The sequence below is a fragment of the Rhamphochromis sp. 'chilingali' genome (genome assembly GCF_963969265.1).
Source record: "Rhamphochromis sp. 'chilingali' genome assembly, chromosome: 12".
NCBI lineage: Eukaryota > Metazoa > Chordata > Actinopteri > Cichliformes > Cichlidae > Rhamphochromis > Rhamphochromis sp. 'chilingali'.
In genome coordinates, this window is record NC_137939.1 from 21,995,695 (window position 1) to 22,016,142 (window position 20,448).

The 20,448-nt window shown below is 39.3% G+C and overlaps 1 protein-coding gene across 1 annotated transcript; it reads left to right on the forward strand.

Annotated features, from left to right (window-relative positions):
• The first annotated feature begins 758 nt into the window (after nucleotides 1–758).
• bltp3a (bridge-like lipid transfer protein family member 3A) lies at nucleotides 759–19,943 on the forward strand. Its single transcript, XM_080897977.1, has 21 exons — nucleotides 759–961; nucleotides 3,562–3,724; nucleotides 5,037–5,075; nucleotides 5,328–5,419; nucleotides 5,502–5,691; nucleotides 6,054–6,194; nucleotides 6,325–6,495; nucleotides 6,718–6,898; nucleotides 7,058–7,144; nucleotides 10,963–11,133; nucleotides 11,519–11,658; nucleotides 12,478–12,619; nucleotides 12,755–12,948; nucleotides 13,074–14,269; nucleotides 14,374–14,534; nucleotides 14,618–14,757; nucleotides 14,851–15,001; nucleotides 16,212–16,477; nucleotides 16,631–16,739; nucleotides 16,912–16,997; nucleotides 17,313–19,943. The coding sequence occupies exons 1-21, from the start codon at nucleotides 918–920 to the stop codon at nucleotides 17,427–17,429; spliced, it is 3,981 nt and encodes a 1,326-aa protein (XP_080754103.1). The 5' UTR covers nucleotides 759–917; the 3' UTR covers nucleotides 17,430–19,943.
• The last annotated feature ends 505 nt before the right edge of the window (nucleotides 19,944–20,448 follow it).

The following is a 20,448-nucleotide window of genomic DNA, read 5'->3' on the forward strand; positions in this document are numbered from 1 at the left end:
GAGTGTTTCCCAAAGTTCCACTGGGGCTACTGTTGAACGCAAGGGGATGGATACATATCTGATGGTGCCGTGGGTGGTGCCATACAACTGTTTTAGAAGACAAGAGGACAAAGAAATGACTAAATTTAATTTGACAGTGAAATGAGGAAGTCGGGGACCAGTCCTCATATTACCTAACACCCAATGTGCCTTGTATTACTTTGCCTTATTTGTGCATATCAGTAAGCTGTCAGGAAAAACATTATGACATTTCCCAGTAGAAAAGCACTGTTATCACAGTGGTCTTGTTGAAAGGAAAGAGAGCCATTGTTTAGGTACAAGATAAAAATGCAATATCCACTGTAATAGTTGTACGAGGTCATATCCTTCAGTATTAACATTCTGCCTAGTTGAAGTTTTGTTTTAAAATATATATGCAGTTACTATAATGCCATATTTTTAAATGATTTTTTTAAACTTCAAAATCTGTGTTTAAAGGTTTTAAATATATATGAATACATATAAAATGTAAGCTTATGTGTTAACAAGTAACACATAACGTCAAAGCAATACCAGTCGCTCACTGTGATATTTATTTCTAGTTTAATTCAATATTTTGTGGGATCGTTCAGCCTCAGTTCAAAGCCACTTGTCTTCCCACTTCCCTTGAATATCCAGCAGAGGGCAGCATTGTGTCTTTGGCGCAGGTTGCGATTTCTCGTTAAAGTTGTTTTTAGTGCGCGTGCGTGTGAGAGAAAAGGAGGTTAGCTTCTGTGCGGTGTTTAGCGGCTAGCCTGTGCTGTGTCGTGCTGTGCCAGCAGCGGCTAAGAAGATGCACACAGCTAGTGCTGTGTACAATATAGAGGTGCCTGCGAGCTAACATATGTTTAAATATGTAGGAAAACTGCCGACACCTTTCGACACTAACGCTCGCAGAAATGGCTGGGATTATTAAAAAGCAAATCCTGAAACATTTGTCAAGGTAAGTGTCAGGTTCGGGTTAGTGTTAGCCAGTTAGCCCAGCTGTATTGTTGCAACGTTACTGCTCACAACCACAGCAAAGGTTAGTTGGCTGCGATTTATCATCTGCATGTAGTCAGAGTAATTTGATGTCCACGTTGGTTTAGTGCTCCACATTGAAGCAGCGACTTGCAAATAACGGTTAGAAAGTGTAAAGAGGCAGTGAACGACACAGGATGCCAATCTACTTTCCCAATCATGTGTATGTTATTTACAGGGTTATAGACTACATACTGCCTTGCTTTTTAAACGGTTATGTCCATGCTATAGCGTTCACTGGGGTGAAAATATAATGGTAACACAGATTTGACAAAATTCACTCGATCTACAGTTAATGAATGTCTGTATTTTATTCATACAGGGGTCAGGAATGAGGTTTTGACAGTTATTTAAAAGAAAAAAATTCACATTGAATGGGTTTATTGTCAGTGCATGAATAAATCTCATCTTCACGGCATAAAAAGCATGGGAAAGGGAAAGCAAAGCTCTAAATCGGCAATGTTATGGTGGAAGTACACGTCATTTTATCTATCTTTGTCCTGCAGACATATTTATCAGGATGATAAAAAGCATGTCTGTCCTAAGCCGTAATAAATGAATGAATTGTTGTTATCAGTCCATGTTTGCTATTAGAGTTGTCAGGAATATCCCTGTCTCAGACGTCACCTTATTTTCAGACTTAATAACAATGTATTCTTTACATCTGACCTGATTATACTTCCTCAGGAGACAGCCTCCGATTTTGTGATGCACAGTCAACTTTTTTTAGGTGGTGGTGTTGGAGAATGTGTTCTCAGCTATTGCTTAACAACTGCTTACAGTTGTTAAGAAATGAATTTGGGTGGGAGAGCAATGAAGAAATGTGTATAAAAGGTCTCAAAAGCTAAATGGGATAAAGAGTAAAGTTGATGAGCCTGGACAGTGGATGTCTGCTCAGTTAGAGGCTTTGCATTTGACTAACAGCTATTCTCCTTGTTGTTGTCTCTGTCACTAAACAATTAAAGCAAAATTTGCAGAAGAAAGAAGAGTGGACATCAAAGGTTGACATGCAAGCACATTCTCAGCTTGCCATAGCTTGTTCTATGATAGCAAATGATCCAATCATCTCTTCAATTTCATCTTTTCATCCTGCTGTTGATATAAATCACTTAAAACCTCAAAGTGCAGTCTGCTGGACAGTGGTGGCCCATGGGAACGTTATATGCTCCCTGCAATCACGAAAATAAGGCACTTCTGTACATTTCATCCATAGTCATCAGTTTCAGACTATTTTGTTGTAGCCATGAAAGCAGACTAAACCATCTGAATATTAACAAATACAGCTGGTGTCAAGAAGTGTAAAAGCCACTTAACTAATAATTAAAAAGCCATAAATGGGAAAAGGCAATTACTAACACAAACCACTATTTGCTAAATGTGTTTGCTTTGTGCATCTCTTAACTAACAGTTGTCAACACTTTGAAAACCCATGTTGTAAAGCATTTTCAATGTTTTTTTCTGTAGTTCACTAAGATTTTTAATTTTTCCTTGTGAGTATCTGACTCAGTAAAGCACTTATCCTGTAACATCGTGGTCATTTCATAAATGGTCAAATCATATTCTGCTTACTTTGCATTCAAGGTAATGACAAGAAGTTAAACATGCATAACAAGCATATAATTGATTAAACTTGACTTCCTCAGCCAGATTGAAGTTAACCATTTAGTTAACTGTGAACTACATTGTTTATTGTTTAACCAATTTAGTATTCTGTAACTGTACAGCTAAGCAGTTGGGCTTTTGGATAAGTATGAACAACCCTGAAGAACTTTGGACTGTCATTTCAAAGTTGTATTGTATTTTCAGCCATATGAAGTAGGTGTACGCCCCAGGCTTGACTCACTGATGTCTGTTGGGGTTAATGTGAAAAGCAGCAGAGCGGGTTTTTTCTGCAATAGATAATGAGCCATTATTTTGTTGCTTCATATAAAAAAGAAGCTGGAGCTCACTGGCTTCTCACGTTTATCAGGAAAAGCATGTTATCAGATGATGCTAAGTTTTATAGTTTAAAGAACATCCTGAACTGTGAGCTACAATCTGTAGCTCTAATCAAATGACACTTAATCCTCATTTTAAGCAATGTCTCACAGCTGATAATTGAAACGTCACACACATTTTTCAGAGTGGTGTTTCAGCCATGTAATGTAGGTGGAAAAAACCCAAAAACAAATCAATATTCCAGTTTTCTGCTATTTCTGCTACATTTACCCTGAGTTGGTTGAATTTTTATTCCTGGCTTTTGGAGCTTGCTACCTTAGACCCTTTGAAGAGGGTGCTCTAGATGGGAGTGCAGCTGGAGGATTTTATTAAGAATGCTGGTGCCTCTCAGGATGAGTCATCCAGTTGCACTACTTCAAAAGCATCTTGCCTCCATATTTGCATTATTCAATTTGAGGTATTTCTGTCTCACAGATCATCAGTGGCATATGCTGGTGTTTCCTAGATGTATCGTATTTAAACTTTTTCCAGTTTTATTCTGTATGTATTCACTCTGAAACATTATATTTGAACTGGTTTGTTTAGGTTTACGAAGAATCTGTCCCCGGACAAAATCAATCTGAGTACTCTAAAGGGGGAGGGGCAGTTGTCCAACCTCGAGCTTGATGAAGAGGTTCTGCAGAACATGCTTGACCTGCCTACATGGCTGGCTGTAACCCGGGTCTACTGCAACAAGGCTGCCATCAGGGTATGTTAATATTGATCCCTGTAAATGGTCTAACAGTTGATGTGCTTTTCAAAGAAGACTATAGAAGAACAAACCTGTCACACATCGGATACGTACATCATGTGTTTGTCTCATAGTTCTTTTTTTTTTTAATTCAACAAAAGTATATGGTGTTTATTAGTGTCTCAGAAATAGATTTTACCATTCATAGTCCACTGAATCTTAGAGGAAATGAGCAGTGGCAGAACCACAAAGATGAGCACTACTAGAGGCACTGCTGTGAATGTTGTGACCCTTCAAACCATTACTGTTTGTTGATAATAGACAGGCAAGCCATGATTCACAGGGACACCAAAGCCTGCAGGCTAGAGTGATCCTGAGATACAGTAGCTAGTGTATATTTAGCTCTCAGGATGTCGGATTTGTATTTCCAAAAAATCCAAACAACCTTCAAGTGGAATGGCAGTTTCTCTTGAAAAATCTTATCTTATCTGAAATATCTTAACACATATTTTAAAAAATTACTTATTGAATGCCTTTGCAAATAAATATTTACAATGAGCTCACCCAGCTGACTCTGGGTGATAACATCTCTTTTCCTCAGCTATTTGCTGACATTTACTTATTTAGTTTTATCAAATTGTCTTACTGTTTTCAAAAATGCACCAGACCCAACCTTGCAGCCCACACAAATATGAAGAATGTCTGCACCATTGAGCAAAGAATTATTATCAGGTTACTGTTTTTAATCAGCTTTGCTTTTGGTATGACTCTCTGGAATAACGGATGATTGATCTGTTAGTCACCTCTGTTAGTTACTAACTGCATTTGTTAGATGCCATAAATTGTTGTACAGACATTCATGGTCCCCAAAGGATGGACCTTGTTGCGTGTGGTGATTTCCTCAGTTCTTCTGTAGGGTCACTGTTAGGATCACTAACAGGTCAGCATGTTGCTTTGTTCAGTATGTCAGTATATGACCACATCTATTGACATTCCTATAAATATTGGCCTTCTTTATTTTGAGTGCTACTTACCAAATGTCAGCAGCAGCCTAACACACCATATGCTTGTCTGCTATCTGTTGCCTGTGACATGTAGCACTTCAGTTACCATGCTAGACAGAGATGATGCTTAGAACTATTTCTAGTACTACTGTTTCCCAGTTAATTTGTTGTGCAGAAATATTACAGCGTGTCAGTTTTGGTCACAGCTGCTGTGTCATAATGTGTGAGCTTGCTTCTCACTATGTGCTTGCGAATGACAAAAACACAGAATGCTGCGGCAAGTGCTTGTGACTGACACTGTTGACCCTGCTGTCCTGTCTTTTCAGATACAATGGACAAAGTTGAAAACAAGCCCCATCTGCCTGGTAAGAATTGTGTTATTTTGGTCCTTATTCAGAGCTCATGCACATTTCTGCAACATTTAGCTTCCTTCTCATCTTTAATCCAAAATAACCTTACTCTAGGAAGACACTAGCAATATCCTGTTTTGCTATTGTACTGTTTATTTGACTGATAAGCATATAAAGATTATTATATTTATATGCTCAATTTTGGCTGCATCTCTAATTTGCTTGCTGAATTGTATTCTGACTGTTTGTGTCTCCTCTTATGTTTAGTTCTTAGACAAGGTCGAGGTAGAGATGAGGACATGTGAAGAACCTCGACCACCCAATGGCCCTTCTCCCATAGCTATAACAGCAGGCCAGAGGTAAGCTTTCACAAATTCTGTGCTAAAGAAACATTTTTGTTTTGTAATACTGTACTGCATCCCATGTCGTGTGTATTTACAGCGAGTATGGCTTTGCTGAAAAAGTAGTAGAGGGCATGTCTGTTAGGATCAACTCAATTACCATCAAGGTCCAGGCTAAGGCCTTCCACGCGTCCTTTGAGCTCTGGCAGCTACAAGGCAACAGCCTGAACCCCAAATGGCAACGTAGTGATCTTCGCTACACCCGGATCACTGATCCAAAGAGAGGAGAGGTACTTTATACACACAAACGCTTTCATTTTCCTCCCGACACAGCTTCAGCACGATCCATTTTAGTCGTGTAATGTATTACTGAAAATAATGATCCACCACAGAAATCGTGTTTGCTCATTAAGCCTGCTGTAAATGACTTCTGTGGTGTGTAATCAAGTCACATGGTCTGGTCTTTGGTAGCTGCAGACTATTTTGGGATAAACAGCCTTTTAGAATGAGTTTGTAATCCAGTTAAAAGCAAATGTCTGTTCCCTTTTCTCTTTGGTAACAATCATTCAAAATAACCATCACAACAAGTCTCGCATTGTTTATTTTATTTGGTTATAGTTTGATGGGTTTATATGTATATTTTCCCATTCAGGTGCTGACATTCAAAGAAATTAACTGGCAAACTCTACGTATTGAGGCAGATGCCATTGAGAGCGATGACCAAGACCTAAGTAGCACCCCTTTAAGGCTCATCACCAACCAGGGGCGCATTCGCATTGCTCTTAAACGCAGGGTAAGATTGTAGTTGAGCCTTCATCTGCTTTTCTCACAGAGAACTGGTTTCAGATCAGAAACATTAAGCCATCAATTAAAAAAAATAATAAAAAAATAAAATGTCCTTATGTCGTCATTGTTCTGCCCAGATAAAGGACTGTAATGTGCTGGCGTCAAAGCTGCTTTTCATTCTGGACGACCTGTTGTGGGTGCTGACAGACACTCAGCTCAAAGCCATCATCCATTATGCCAAATCTCTCAGTGAAGCAATGGAGAAATCTACACAGCAGAGGAAAAGCATGGCTGCCGAATCCTTGCAGGTCTTTCCTTACTTTTTTTCTGCGTATAGTGTAAATCATTAAAAAATAATTCCAATTTTTAAATCTGTGGATATAGTAATTCAGCAAGTTATGTTACAACAACAACAGAAAAGAAACATTCACTGATATTTGATAAAACTTACTTTTGTAAGACATTTTTTCCCAGTTTTGTTAAATCATCATGTTGGTCATTTTAAATGTGTTGCCTCTTCTGTGGTTTAGACTGCCCCACCATCTCCCAGCCTCCAGAGTCTGTGGACAGAACCCCAACCGGCTCCCACAGGCACCCCCAGCAACATCAGCCAATACTTTGATCTCTTTGATGTCAAAGAGTCTTCTTACCACACCTTCATCTCACGCTTGGACTTACACATATGCAATGACAGTTCTTCAATGGATGAAGGTTAGAAGGAAGTGTCTTACCATGTGCTGCTGTCTTGTAACTAAGTTTTTCTGTGTTGTCTGCACATGGTAATCACTTAAATATATGAAATTGTTCAGCATTTGAAGAGTAATTGCTGTCAGGCTGGTTTTAAAACTCTTGTCATGTGATATTACATAGATGAGCCTCCCCCACCAGGCTTGCAGGGTGCCATGCAGCTGACCTTCAGGAAGCTAGGTTTTGACTACTATCCCGTCCACAGACCTGGTGAGTGTGACTGATTCTTTGACTCATTTAGCTGCAGTTTACCCTGAGGCTCTGTGCTCCTCCCACTAAAGCCACAGCATTCATTTGGGACTAGCTCTTAGGAGGATTACTGTTCAAGCAGACTAATGGCATGGGAGACTGTTCTCAGTGCTGTTCCTCTGTGGAATTACTGAAATGTTGAATGTAGAACAGCAGTCACCCTTGGAGCTCATTATAGTAAATAAACCTCTTAAAAAGGATCTTAAAAAAGAAAATCTGTGTCATTAAGAATTATACCTGTTTGAAGTAAATATAAGAAGATATCAACATTAACACAGTGCATGATTATGAAAGATGAGCAGATGTGTGCACATAGTGTGTATTTATACTGTACAGCGTGTGAACACTGACTTTGAAAAGTATTGACTCCTTTACTTTTTGAATTGTAGATTTAAACCAAGTAAACATCTCTGTTGTGTTAGGATTCATTTAAACTGATACATTATGGAAAAATTGCAGTCTCTTAAAAAGTTGTGTTTAAGTCATAAATGCATAAATTTCAAATTTCCTTCACACTTTTTAGCCCCACTAACTGTGTAGCTCTGGCTGACGATAATTCAGCCCACCAGTTTAATATATACTGAAAGTACACTGAGCAGTGTTATTGTTTGCCTACTGGTGGTGGTCAGAGGGCCCGGTGGCACCAGTGTCCGGCAGCCTCGCCTCTGTCAGTGCGCCCCAGGGCAGCTGTGGCTACAATGTAGCTTACCATCGCCAGTGTGTGAATGTGTGTGTGAATGGGTGAATGACTGAATGTAGTGTGAAGCGCTTTGGGGTCCTTAGGGACTAGAAAAGCACTATACAAATGCAGGCCATTTATTTTAGCATAGGTTAGAAGGTCTTATAATGACTTTTCCACTGGAACCACAATTAGTTTTACATTTGTGGCTTTGGTTGTGTGTACTCTCCAAAGCTGTTTGATTATCACTGCAAGAAAGTGCAGTGACCGAATGAACCATAATGAGTTTTGGGCTACAAAAAACATAGAATGAAGCCCAGCTGTAAAATTACACCAGTGTTAGCTTGGCACTTACAAGCTTGGTGATGCAGAAAATATATAAATGTTTATGTCCTTGGTTCTAGTCTGCTGCTAAGTTTTTATCATCATCATCACTTGATAGCATCTCTTACTAAAGAAGGCAGCACTCAAAACTGGGTTTCACAGCTCGGTGTTGTAACCACTGCCGTGATAACAAATATCTTTGACTGGAGTTTTATGTTGTGTGTGTCACTCCAGCTACAAAGAAACACTGGCACAGCAGCACCAACCACAGCCAAAATGAATGCATCTTATAAGACATCATTTTATCTGATTTGCTGAAGCCACATGTTCCTCCTCGCTCGCTCCGTTCAGCTGAGCAGCTGCTGCTGTCGGTCCCTAAGTCGCGGCTGAAATGCAGAGGAGACCGTGCCTTTTCAATTGCGGCTCCGATGCTCTGGAATAGGAATGGGTATCGTTTAGGTTTTATCCGATACCGGTGCCAAATCGGTACTTTTGAAACGGTGCCGGTGCTCAAACGGTGCTCAAACCGGTGCTTAAAGAATGGAGAACACAAAATTGGTCCAAAAACCTCTCATGTTCAGCTGTTTTTTGTAAAAATATAACAATGTTAGCCTTTTCTGCAGCTATGGGGCATATATGGTATCACTCTTGGCTGGAAGCAGTGCTTAAACAATGGAAAAAACACAAACTTTGTCCTAAACCTCTCATGTTTAACTGTTTTCCACTTTTTCTTTGGTCATTTTAGCCTTTTTAGCCAGGGTGAAGGGAGCATCTGCCATCAAACAAGAGGACAGCCGCATGTAGCTATGATGATGTTTGCTAGTTCACCTTACATGCATTAATGTAATAACGTGGTTAGCCTACTCAATGTAAATTAGCTACTCACGCAGAGAAGAACGGCTGCTGCCACCATCATCCGTCATCATTTCTGCTACACTGGCAGGGCTAGGGGCCAGGACTCTCCTCTTCGTGTTTTTGGGGGATGTTGCATAACAGGCAACCCACCCGCAGTAGATGTGCTCGGTGTGAGGTCTCGCAGCAAGCTATCAAATACGGCGCATTTCTGGGCTTTTAAAAAAAACGCTATGCGTCGCCAGGTGTTTCATCGGATTTGAGGTGTTACCTCCTTTGACAGTATCACAGTATCAGCTTAAAGCACTTGTTGCAGGCTGCTGAGTTTGCATATTTTGCTGTGAAGTACAGCCAGACTTTGACCGCTTCGCCTTGGACATTTTTAATCTGTAGCTCTGCTCTAAAAGAACGTACGTACCTGGGCCCGCCTACTATCCTCGGAAACGTAAAATGATTGGCTAGAATCTAAAGTGTATCACAGCTCAGGAAAAAAAAGCACCGAAATAAAGCACCGAAATGTGCGCTGCTTTTCGGTCTGGTTACTACCGTTTATGTCAGAACCGGTGCCATCATGGCACCGGACACCGGTACCCATCCCTACTCTGGAATAACCTTCCCCTCCAAATTAGACAAGCGTCATCAGTGCAGGTCTTTAAGTCCAGATTGAAAACCTATTTTTATTCCCTGGCTTTTAACTCTGTAGGAAACTGACTCCTTCTTATTTATTTTATTGTATGTAATGATTTTATGGTATTTTTAATTTGGTAGTTGTTTTGATCTGTGTTGTTCAGCACTTTGGTCTGCCTGGTGTGTTCTTAAAGTGCTATACAAATAAACGATGATGATGATGATGATGAAGACAAACAAAGTTTATTAAAAAGCAGTAAAATTAAATCCTCGTTTAAGTTGGGGTATTTGGTGGCCTATAATCAAAAAATCCAAAAACCTTCCCTTTGTTTAGAAGTCTTTTATCTGTCATGTGGTCAATCCCAAAGGTTTGTAATGTAGCTGGACTACTGTTATTGAAGTCAAGTCATTTAGTACTTGACTTCTAGAAAAGATCCAGTGTGTTCTTGAATGTTTAACGCCTCGATGAAGGCTTGTATGCAGAAACACAGCAGAGTTTTTATAGGTTAAACATGGCCATGCCATGAAAATAAAGGCATTTTAAATTTTATATAAAAAATAAGAGCCTTGGACCTCTTTGATTTCGATTGAGAGTCTTCTGACTTTCCATGTAATGCAACCAGAAGATCAAACTAAAAATAAATAAATAAAATACATTGATTGTATCTTATTTGTCTAATACATTCTTTTGTCATTATGTACTTACAGTATAAAACATGTGACATTCCCACCAGCTACTGCTGAACGTATCATATGTCTAGGGTTTTTTATCACTGTTGGAATGCTGATACGCCAGGGTGATGGCCATTATACCTGTTTAACATCATGATATTTGTATTCACGTTGTGTCATTTCTGACGTTACCATTTCATCACTTTACAGCCTCACAGAGCAGGAACAGTTTACATGCAAAATATATCATTGAAATCTTTATGTAGTATAAATAATATCATGAAAACGTACATTAAAGGTTAAAATGTATATAAATACGTTACTTATTTTAGATTCTTAGATTTCAGCTTTAATGGTTTCTCTGGATTTTCTTTGCTTGTTTGTTTGTTTGTTTGTTTGTTTAAAAAAAAAAAGACCTTTATGGCATGCTGTATTGTTTTCTACACTCTACTATTGAAAATAATGACCTTGTCTTTTTTGTTGTTGTTGATCTATATTTTTTCTGATATGCATCATTGTTTTGTGTAGCTATTTACATAGTAAAACAAATTTTAATCTCTAAAACTAGTTTAACTGTAGCATGACTGCTGAATCACAACTGCCTCTTGTTGCTATTCTTGCACAGCTGATGGGTGTCGACACTGGGAACGTCACAGTGGAGCCATGGAGGCCCACGCACAGTGGGCCGGGAAACTACTGCAAGAGTATCAGAGAAGAGTTGAAGCTTCAGGGATCCCTGGACCACATACTGAAATTCCCCAGTCAGCCAAGGATTCCCCTGCAAAAACAGCACAAGGTATGAGTTATACTTGAGGTACTGCTTATCTTGGTAAAGTTCTTTAACTTTAGTTTAGATTGAGCTCTAAATAAAGATAAAAACTTTATAGATGGAGTGAAAAGTCAGTGCTGATGATATTAGCAACAGTCATCTTATAAAACAACTTCATGTCAAGGTTCACTTAATAGCTTTTAATAGATATATATATGACTGCGTAACATTATTCATGCACACCGGTAGATTAATTACTTGTTTACCTCCTTCATCACAACGGCCTACTATAAATTATTATTAAAAGATATTATGGTGACCATTCACCAAAAAAATAACACATTTTAGGTCACAAATTCTTATGGAGAACTCTATTTTAGCTTGCAACTGAGCATTTAGTCATATATTTCAGATGGACAGCCAAGTCCCAAGTTAAACTCGTCTGAAAAAGAGCAGGCAGCCAGCAAGACTTCAGCTGCTTCGGGATCATCACTGAAGAGGCTGCGATCTAGCTGCGTGGTGATCAGGATGGATGATGTTGACATTCACCAGGCAAGTTTTTATCATTGTCTCATTTGATTTACTTGCTCTAACAGAAGCCTTACTCTTCTTACTAATTCCCTAATCCTAAGTAGAAGCAGTCGGGCCTTGCAGTTGGTTCAAACCGCAAAAGGTTCTGGCCAGTTTGTAGTCTTGGAGTCACGTGCTTGGCAGGGCTTATAGAGGAACCAAATGTCTCTTTCACACCAGCCACATGACATGGTCAATCTAAAATATTGGTACGTCAGCTCAGGGCGTCAGGTTGCTTTCTTGAACTTTGGTAATAGATAAGATAGTGATATAATTGCAATGATGACTATTACTGCATCAATATGATCGTTAGTGTGATAGGCAAAACGATTAATGAAATGTGGGTAGAATACCTCAGCACCAACACAAAAATCCCATCACATACATGTGACTTCTTTTGTCAGCTGTAATGCCACTCATTTGGAACAGAGAAAACCCCTTGCCACTTTGAAATACTCAGTCATGCTTGTTCTGCATTTTCACTTCAGATATTCTACACTTTTCATCGTGAAAGAAAATATCCAGGGTTATTTTAGTTCAAGGCACTTGTAGTTCCTCGTTTTTAGAGCAAGAGACACCCAGGGGAAACTGTGTAAATGTTTGGTGTTTAGTTTAAATTTGGGACAGGAAATCATTTGATGTTCAGACTCAGGTGGTTTAGTTCTGTTTTCTTAAACCTCCCTCTACATCTGGCTAGTAATTCAGAATCTTTTGCTTCTTAATATATTTCAAATAAGGCAATTTAGTCAAAATATAAATCCATCAATACTTCCAATAATACTTTTTTTTCTTAACATTTAGGTGTCTACAAGAGGCCGACAAAACAAAAAGACCCAGTCTTTGTTATCCTGTAACCGTAAAGCGCTGCATTTACCAGACAACATACCAGCAGTTCATCTGCAGTTTACTGAATACTACTTTCCTGACAATCCCAATCTACCAGGTATTTATTTTTTATTTTTTTCATTAATATCACAGAAGGATTACTTCATTTTATGTGTATTGTATTCAATAATGCTGGTTTAATTTCTGTCTAATTCTGGATGTGTCTGGACTTCCCATATTTTCCTTCTTGCAGTGCCCACCTCAAACCTGTATGCCCAGTTAAACAGCCTCCAGCTTTGTGTTGACCCAGCTAGTGTGTTATGGATTAATTTGTTCACCAGGGGTCTCCTACACACCCTGGACCAGGTCAAAGCCTTCTACCATTTACAAGACAGTAACAAGTCTGATGAACACGTAGACATCCGCATGGATGCAGCTCAACTTAAGGTGAATACTCAACTGATTATAGTGTACTAATATTTTCTGGTTTTGGTCTTTTTTGTTACCAATCTTCGTTGTATTTTGTATAGAATTTTGAGCCAGTAATTTTCTGTTTATTTATATTTTTATAGCTGATAATACCCTTGGATTCATCCATACTGGACCATCCAGAACGTCCTCAGTCTCTTTCTGTCACTATACCCCAGATCATTCTCAGCAACACCCGCCACTGCCCTCATGGGTCTAATGTGGACCTCGATACTACATGTGAAAAGTTTGCCAGCTGCACCTTCTTCCAGTCCACACCACCTTGCCCTTACCCCAGAGACCTGAGTGCCTTCCACCCCATTCCTTCCATCTTCCTTCAGCATGCTCAAGAGATGGAGCCCCAGCCTCTGGACAGAAAGCAGCTGCGATCCCAGGACATGTGGTCTCTCAGTCTGTCCCATGTTACATTAGGCTTTGATGGAGCACGGCGATTCCCCAAAGGCAAAACTCAGCCTTTTGTTGAGCCCTTTGCCATGTCTGTGTGGATGTGTCAGCCATGTGCCTTTAAAAGCAGTTCATTGTCTTCCTCCTCCAGTCCCAGCAAAACCCATCAGCTTTCTTCAGAGCAGGAGCCTCATCAGCAAGAGGCTACGCTTGCTTCGGTCCATTTCCTGGCCCACACAATCACACCAGTGAAGATGTGGCTCAACCACTATCAGTACGTTGCACTGCTCAGGATGAAAGATGCAATGGCTCGCTTGGGAGCAGAGTTGGGCCGGGATATACGAGATGTTAAGCAGGCTCATGACCAGAAGACAAAAATGGCTACAGTTTGCCTTGCCCTTGTGGTGGACTCAGTGGAATTGGGTCTGCTTTTACCACCAGCCTGCACAGAGCCTGAAGAAGTCGTCCCCCACACTCCTGAAACAGACAGCCCCATAAGTGACTCTGACATCTCCCCATCTCATCACTCTGATGTTGTTCTTGAGGACAGTGGATTAGAAAATGGTATCTCCTCCATCAATACAGTTGGATTTGACCAGGATGAACAAGATGGAGGGGTGGAGGAGGCTTGTGAGGCTGTGGAGGAGGGTCCGGAGGCTCCTGTTCCCTCTCCTCCCCTCTCACCCGGACAGTCTGTAGTACTCTCCAGAGAACCGTCTACCTTCAGCCTTGAGGGAGAGCTGTCAAGCGCCATTAATGTCACCAAGGATGTGACCAAAGATGCCATTAGTGCCTCGCTGGACCTGACTAAAGGGGCATTTTCAATAACAAAAGATGCCTTTAGCATGTTGAGTCGTGGCTCGGGGATGAGCAAATTGTTCAGTCCACAGGCAAAGTAAGCGCTAGTACTCTCCTGCTTAATGCTGTTTTTTATGTCTGTGCACCTCATGTTTTTCATTGGATTTCCCTTAATCACAGATTGTGTCTGTATGTTCATAGGGAACAGGTTCAACGTTCAGAAGAGTCTCGTCAACAATCCATGAAGCCGTCTCCTTCCCAGCATTCCTTTGACAGTGCTATCTTGGATGGCAGCCTGCCTGATGAAAATCTTTCTGTGGATAGCGATATCAGTGACACTTTTGTTGTCCTCTTGGACTCAGGTGTTTAAATATTACCAAGATTCTACATACATTTCTCTGACATGCACAAGTGGCATCTACCATTACTTTGTTTCTTGTTCCAGAATCAGGAATGGAGTCCATGCGCCCTAACAGCACACCTGTTGGCAGTCGAGGCAGCCCAGCCCCAGGGACAGAGGGAGGCTCATCAGCTGATCTTAGCAGTTCCCTGTCCCAAAGTACAGAGGATGTCTCTCAGGACACGGTGGGTTATTGCGATCATATAACAAATTTCAGAAGTAGATTAAATTTGAATTTAATTTAGTTCAAATTTAACTTGTGATGTGCTGTTGTACAGTCCTCAGTGTTGTTGCTGATCCTGAGTGGAACATCTTGTACCATTGAGGTAAAGGGAGAAGACCAAGTTGTGGCTGTTGAAGCACAAACTCTTACCCCTGTACACATGGGTAATGTCAGACAGTCAGACGTGCTTGCTGGTGTCATTCAAAGTAAGCGATTATCTGTCATGCTGAAAAATAATTTTAGTCCCCTGTTCATCTATGCCATGGCCTCATTTAATGTTTACTCATGACATGCTTCTTTTCCTGTTTACTTGTTTGTGGGTTGATAATTATATTCAGAAAAAAACAAAATTATGTTTGATTCTTAGTGTGATTGGGCTTAAGAAAAATCAAAAATGAATAGGTTCTGTTTCTTTAATAGCTTTTTGGCTCATAAACAATCCTTCATAATGAACTCATAAAAACATACTTTATACAGGGACTGTATACAGTGCTGTGAAAAAGTGTTTGTCCCCTTCCGGATTTTTTTTTTAATATTAACCACATCAAACAATATATTAAACAAAGATAATCCAAGTAAATACAAAATGTTGTTTTGTATTTGATTTTTTAAAAAGTAAAATTACATTTTTAATTTAAATTTATTAATTACTCCAAGAATACTCAATTTTCATCCAGGAAGTCACAAAAGAACCCAGAACAGCTTAAGATCAATAAGAAAAAAACTGGCCCAAAATGGGATCTGTGGAAGATTTCCAAGGTCAAAGTCACTACTGAACAACAACAACAACAAAAAAACACAATGGCTTGTCTCACCTTTAGCAAAAAACATCTTGATGATGCCCAAAACCAAATACTCTGTGCATTGATGTTACAGACTGGATCTGGATGACTTGCCATAATTGATGGAAACATGAATTTAAAAAAAAAAGGTTTTAGAGTGGCCTAGTGCTTTGATATGACCTTAAATCTCCATTCATGCTCATAAATATTCCACTGTGGCTGTGAAAGACTCATTGTGAGTTATTGCAAATGTTTGATTACATTTCCCATTGTCAAGGGTGGCACAACCAGTTTTGTGGCACAAGGAGACAGTAAATTTTTCTCATAGGGCCAGGTGGATTTAGATACTTTTTCACTTAATACAGGAAATCCTCTTTTAAAAACTGCATTTTGTAGTTTCTCAGGTTTTCTCTAACATTAAAGGTTATTTATTCTGAAACGTGTATGACAAATATCCAGAAACCTAGAAGTTAGTAAGGAGGGTTTCACAGCACTGTATGCACATATTAGCTCAGCCTAAAATATTGAACTAGATTAGTTAATGTTGGGAGAGCATGCTGGAACCTGAGTTCTGTGTGCGTTCTCAGAATGGTTTACAAATGTACCTTCTTTTTTTTTTTCTTTTGTTATGCAGCACCAGTTTTGCCAGTCCAGAAGCAGAGTAGGGAGGGTAGCAGTGCCTCTCCAGCATTGTGCATGCGGGCGGAAATGGGTCCAGCTGCAGCTCGGCGCTCTGCTCTGGCTGAATCACTGGGCTTTCTGGATGTGAGAGTGCAAGACTGTCAGGCTGAGTTGTTAGCCTCAACAGTTACTAACATTGGTCCTTTCCTTGAAGACGAATTCAGCGTTGACGGTCAGCCAATGCAGTTGCACATGAGCAACGTCACCATCACGATGAAGGTAAGTGTCTTTCTGTCCTCGTGGCATGTGAAGTGTTTGCTTTGGATGTCGGTATCTGTTGAGTCACAAAAACTCCACTAAAATATTTTCAACGTTAACCTTTCAAAAGAACTTTTTTTTTAAATTAATTCATTAATTATTTTTTGTTTCAAGGATGATGGCCCCAGAATATACCCCACAGCCCCCCAACCTGTTCCAGCCACATTCATTGTAGATGAGCTGGTTCTCGAGCGTAGTGATGATGGCATCATGAGAGTCAGAGGTGAGCAAGAAAAGCACGCTTTTCAACGTGAATTTTGTTCACCATGATGAATTTTAGATTCTTGATCATGAACCTTGAAACCACAAAGACCCAGCTATAGAGTATCAGCTGTCACAGTTCGAAAGAAAGATGAACAGAAACTGATCATCACTATTTTCCTTTCTGGCTGCAGCTGGAGGCTCTAAAGCATTAGGAGATTTTCCAGAAACTGGTGGGGATAACCCTAACAACTCTTTCGCTGTTCAACAGCAGAGTGAGGTAATGTGTATATAATGATGTGTTGCTCTGTAATGTACTGCTTTCTGGGGCTCAAATTTGTGTGTGTGTGTGTGTGTGTGTGTGTGTGTGTGTGTGTGTATCTTTGACTTTTATTCATTTTTAGTGGGGTCAAGATATTTAAAACTCAGCTCAGTTAGATTAACTATTAATTTTTAAATACAGGTGTAAAACTAGTGCCCTCTTACTTACAGCAATGTCTTAAATGCACAGAGTTATGTAATGGTAGTGCTTTCAGAATCACGTATCAGCCCGCATGGTCTGTAGCTAACTAATCCATTAATCCTGTTGTTGCAGATACAACCACTGGAGTCACAGCTCTGTGAGGTACAGGCTGCACTTACTCAGGCTCTCAGAGAGAAAGAGCGCCTCCTGCTGGAAGTCAGGAAGTATGACCCCAAATTTACCCTCTGAACTTCATTGTGCTTGACTTCTGAATCTGTCGCTGCTGAAGAATGCTGATGGGATTGGTCAGGCTGAATGTTGGGAACCAGCATGACTCACTCATGTCTGGACATCAGACATGTCTCAAAAGAAGAGGAATCCAAGATGAGTGTTTGGATTACTTCCTTTGTTTTATTTATGAAATTACAAAAAAAAAAAGCCACTTATAACAATTACTGGATGGGGAAGTTGGTGAACTAACATAGGTACATTAACGGTCTAGATAATCCTCACTGCTGTAAACAGATCTTCTTCTTCTGGTTATTTCTCATCCAAATAAGTGTGGACGGTAAACTTGTTGTGTGGTTTTAGTGTTTTGTCATGCAGCATGCAAAGGTACATATTATTAAGCTTTAATTCTCTCTAGTGAGTGCCAAAACCTCTTTTCACATGCACTGACACTGCCAGACAGCTGCTAGTTCATCTCAATACGTCACAAATGCATGCTGCCTGAACAGTGCTAATTTACATGTAGCTCATATACATACTGACAGTAAGAGAGCTAGACTTAGTAACGAAGATTACTTTTGTTAATTGTAAAGTAAACTTGTGGGGTTTTTTTCCCACTTGGTGGAAAATGTGTTTTGACAAGTAGGGAAAAAAGCACTTTAAAAGCAGGGGGGAAAAAAGCATACCTCCACTGCTTTCATGGTGAGCCTGATTCATTTCAAATTCCACCTGGTTATTTGATCAACAGGGGGGCATGGTTACGCATAGAGGCTGAATCATTCCCCAGTGTTATATGTATATATATTTTTTTTTTAGTTGCAAAATGTTGATTATGCTTCTTTGGTACTGTGAAACGATGTGCTCTGTGGCTGAATGTCCAATGAAGGCAATGTGCCTTTCCCTTGACGGTAGAGAGGTTGCACACAAGGTTCAATTTATTGACCTGATTGGATTTGTCAGTCCAGTTCTCTGGCATAAAGACATCTGAGAATATACCAGCTAGCAATGGTATAATACCTGTGCTCTTTGTGTTTTGTAGCTTACCAGGAAACAACTCAGACTGATAGTGTTATTACTTCTGTACACTTGTATTGTGTGTAGTGATTTGACATCATAGACCTGACTTCATTTTGTGTGTTGTTTTACTGCCTGTGTTTTGTTTTTAAGCTTTGACTTATTACATTGTATTCAAGCCATATCAATCAAAGAAGGTGACATTTATAAGAACTATGGTACTGATAATGTAATGTATATTTGTCAGATTTACTACAACACTCATATTTAACTGTATTTAATCCTAATCTGCAGATATGATCTTTTCAGGCCAGTTGCAAGTTTAAATTTCTGTCCCTTCCCATTATCCACAAATCTGTTACATGGATTTGAAGCGATTGACTTGTTTATCCAAGACTGGTTGGGTAAACTTTTCATGAAGCTGTCAGTTATATTTTATCTAAAAGTGTCTTAATGTTAAATTAACGTTTTGTTATTTTGCCTTTTGGCAGGGGTTTAATGGTTGCACAGCTGTCACAGAAATCTTCCACTCACTTAAACTCATAACGGTCCTTCTGAGACCTCTGGTGGTGTTGACTTGCCAGCATACACTCCATTTAAAATGTTATTTATCATTTTAATTTTTTTAGAAAGTGCAAATTTACAATTTCAATTTGCACTTTAGCAAATTTACAGCCTGTGACCGACATTTTATGTTATTAAAGAGGAATGTTAGATGTCAAAGCAATAGACACTCAAGTTTATCCACAAACATGACAAAGAACCGTAACACTACACTTTTTTGATGTGGAGTTCTTTAGTTCACGGGGTGATCAATTACCTGTATAACTCAAAATATCCTCTATCTATACATGTAATAGAACATAGACTGCCTTTTAACCTCATTATCACTTAGAGATGTGATATTTCTCAGCTGTTGGTGTTTGCTTTTGCATGCCTGTAGTAGACGGATATATTGGTACGGAATTGAACGTGCCATGCTGGATGCATCATGTAGCTCTGAGGTTTACCCAGTTTCTTTCTCCTCAGTCAGGCTTCCATGTTTAGTAGCATTTTTGTTCCACAAAAAAAAAAAAAACTGGTGCTTTAAGTTAAATCTGCTCATTACCTGTTACACCAGAGTTTATTTGCACTCCAGAGCAGGCCAGGGTTTCTATGTAAATCTAACTTTTTCCCAGTGTGCCATGCAGAAAGGAAGTGGACAAAGAGTGGTGTAAGATTCACTCCAGAGTGTGGTGTGCTCTCTCTCTAGATGCATGTGCTGAAGTGATGTTCTGTTGATTATACCTTGTGGATTACTTGCACCTGTGTGGTATAGTGGAGATTGCACTTGTTTTCATGTAAATCACTTCAAATGACTGGAGGAGTAATTGTGAAATTTTTCTAAGTGATGCAAATGTTTGGACACTTTTTTTGTGAGTTGTGTAGGATTAAATAGAATTTTATATTGTCTTCATCACTTAATTAAGACTAATTTTAAACTGGTTCTGTGAACCAAACGTAGTATGTAGAGATTAATTTAAGTAAAAAAATAAATAAATGATTAATTGCTAAACACATTTTGTCTTTATCTTTTTCAGCTGAATGCATGTTTGTATGTTACAATGTATCAGAGAATTTATGGCGCTGTCTGAGCAAAAAACTCAAAGTATCATTCTGCTCATTTTACTAGTATAATGCAAACTTGACTTTAATCTCAAAGTACAATATTTACAAATACAGTTTAAACAGAATTTATCTTCTTGTTTACAACCTGCACAAAAATATAAACTGAAGTAACAAATGTCAAGCACCCAGTTTTCCATCAAGTCTGTCTTGAGTTCAAACTATTTCCAATTCCAGTTCATGGTCAAACAACTAATACTATTGGCTACAGAGAAGAAGGGTCTTAAATGATTCGAAGGCTTTTAAATATGGAATCAAACTAAAAATGATGTTTGCATTTTCAGCTTGGTCCTAATCACATTAAAATGTTTCAGTCAAAAAGAAAAAAACATTGACTATTAAAATATAAAACATGTTTTAA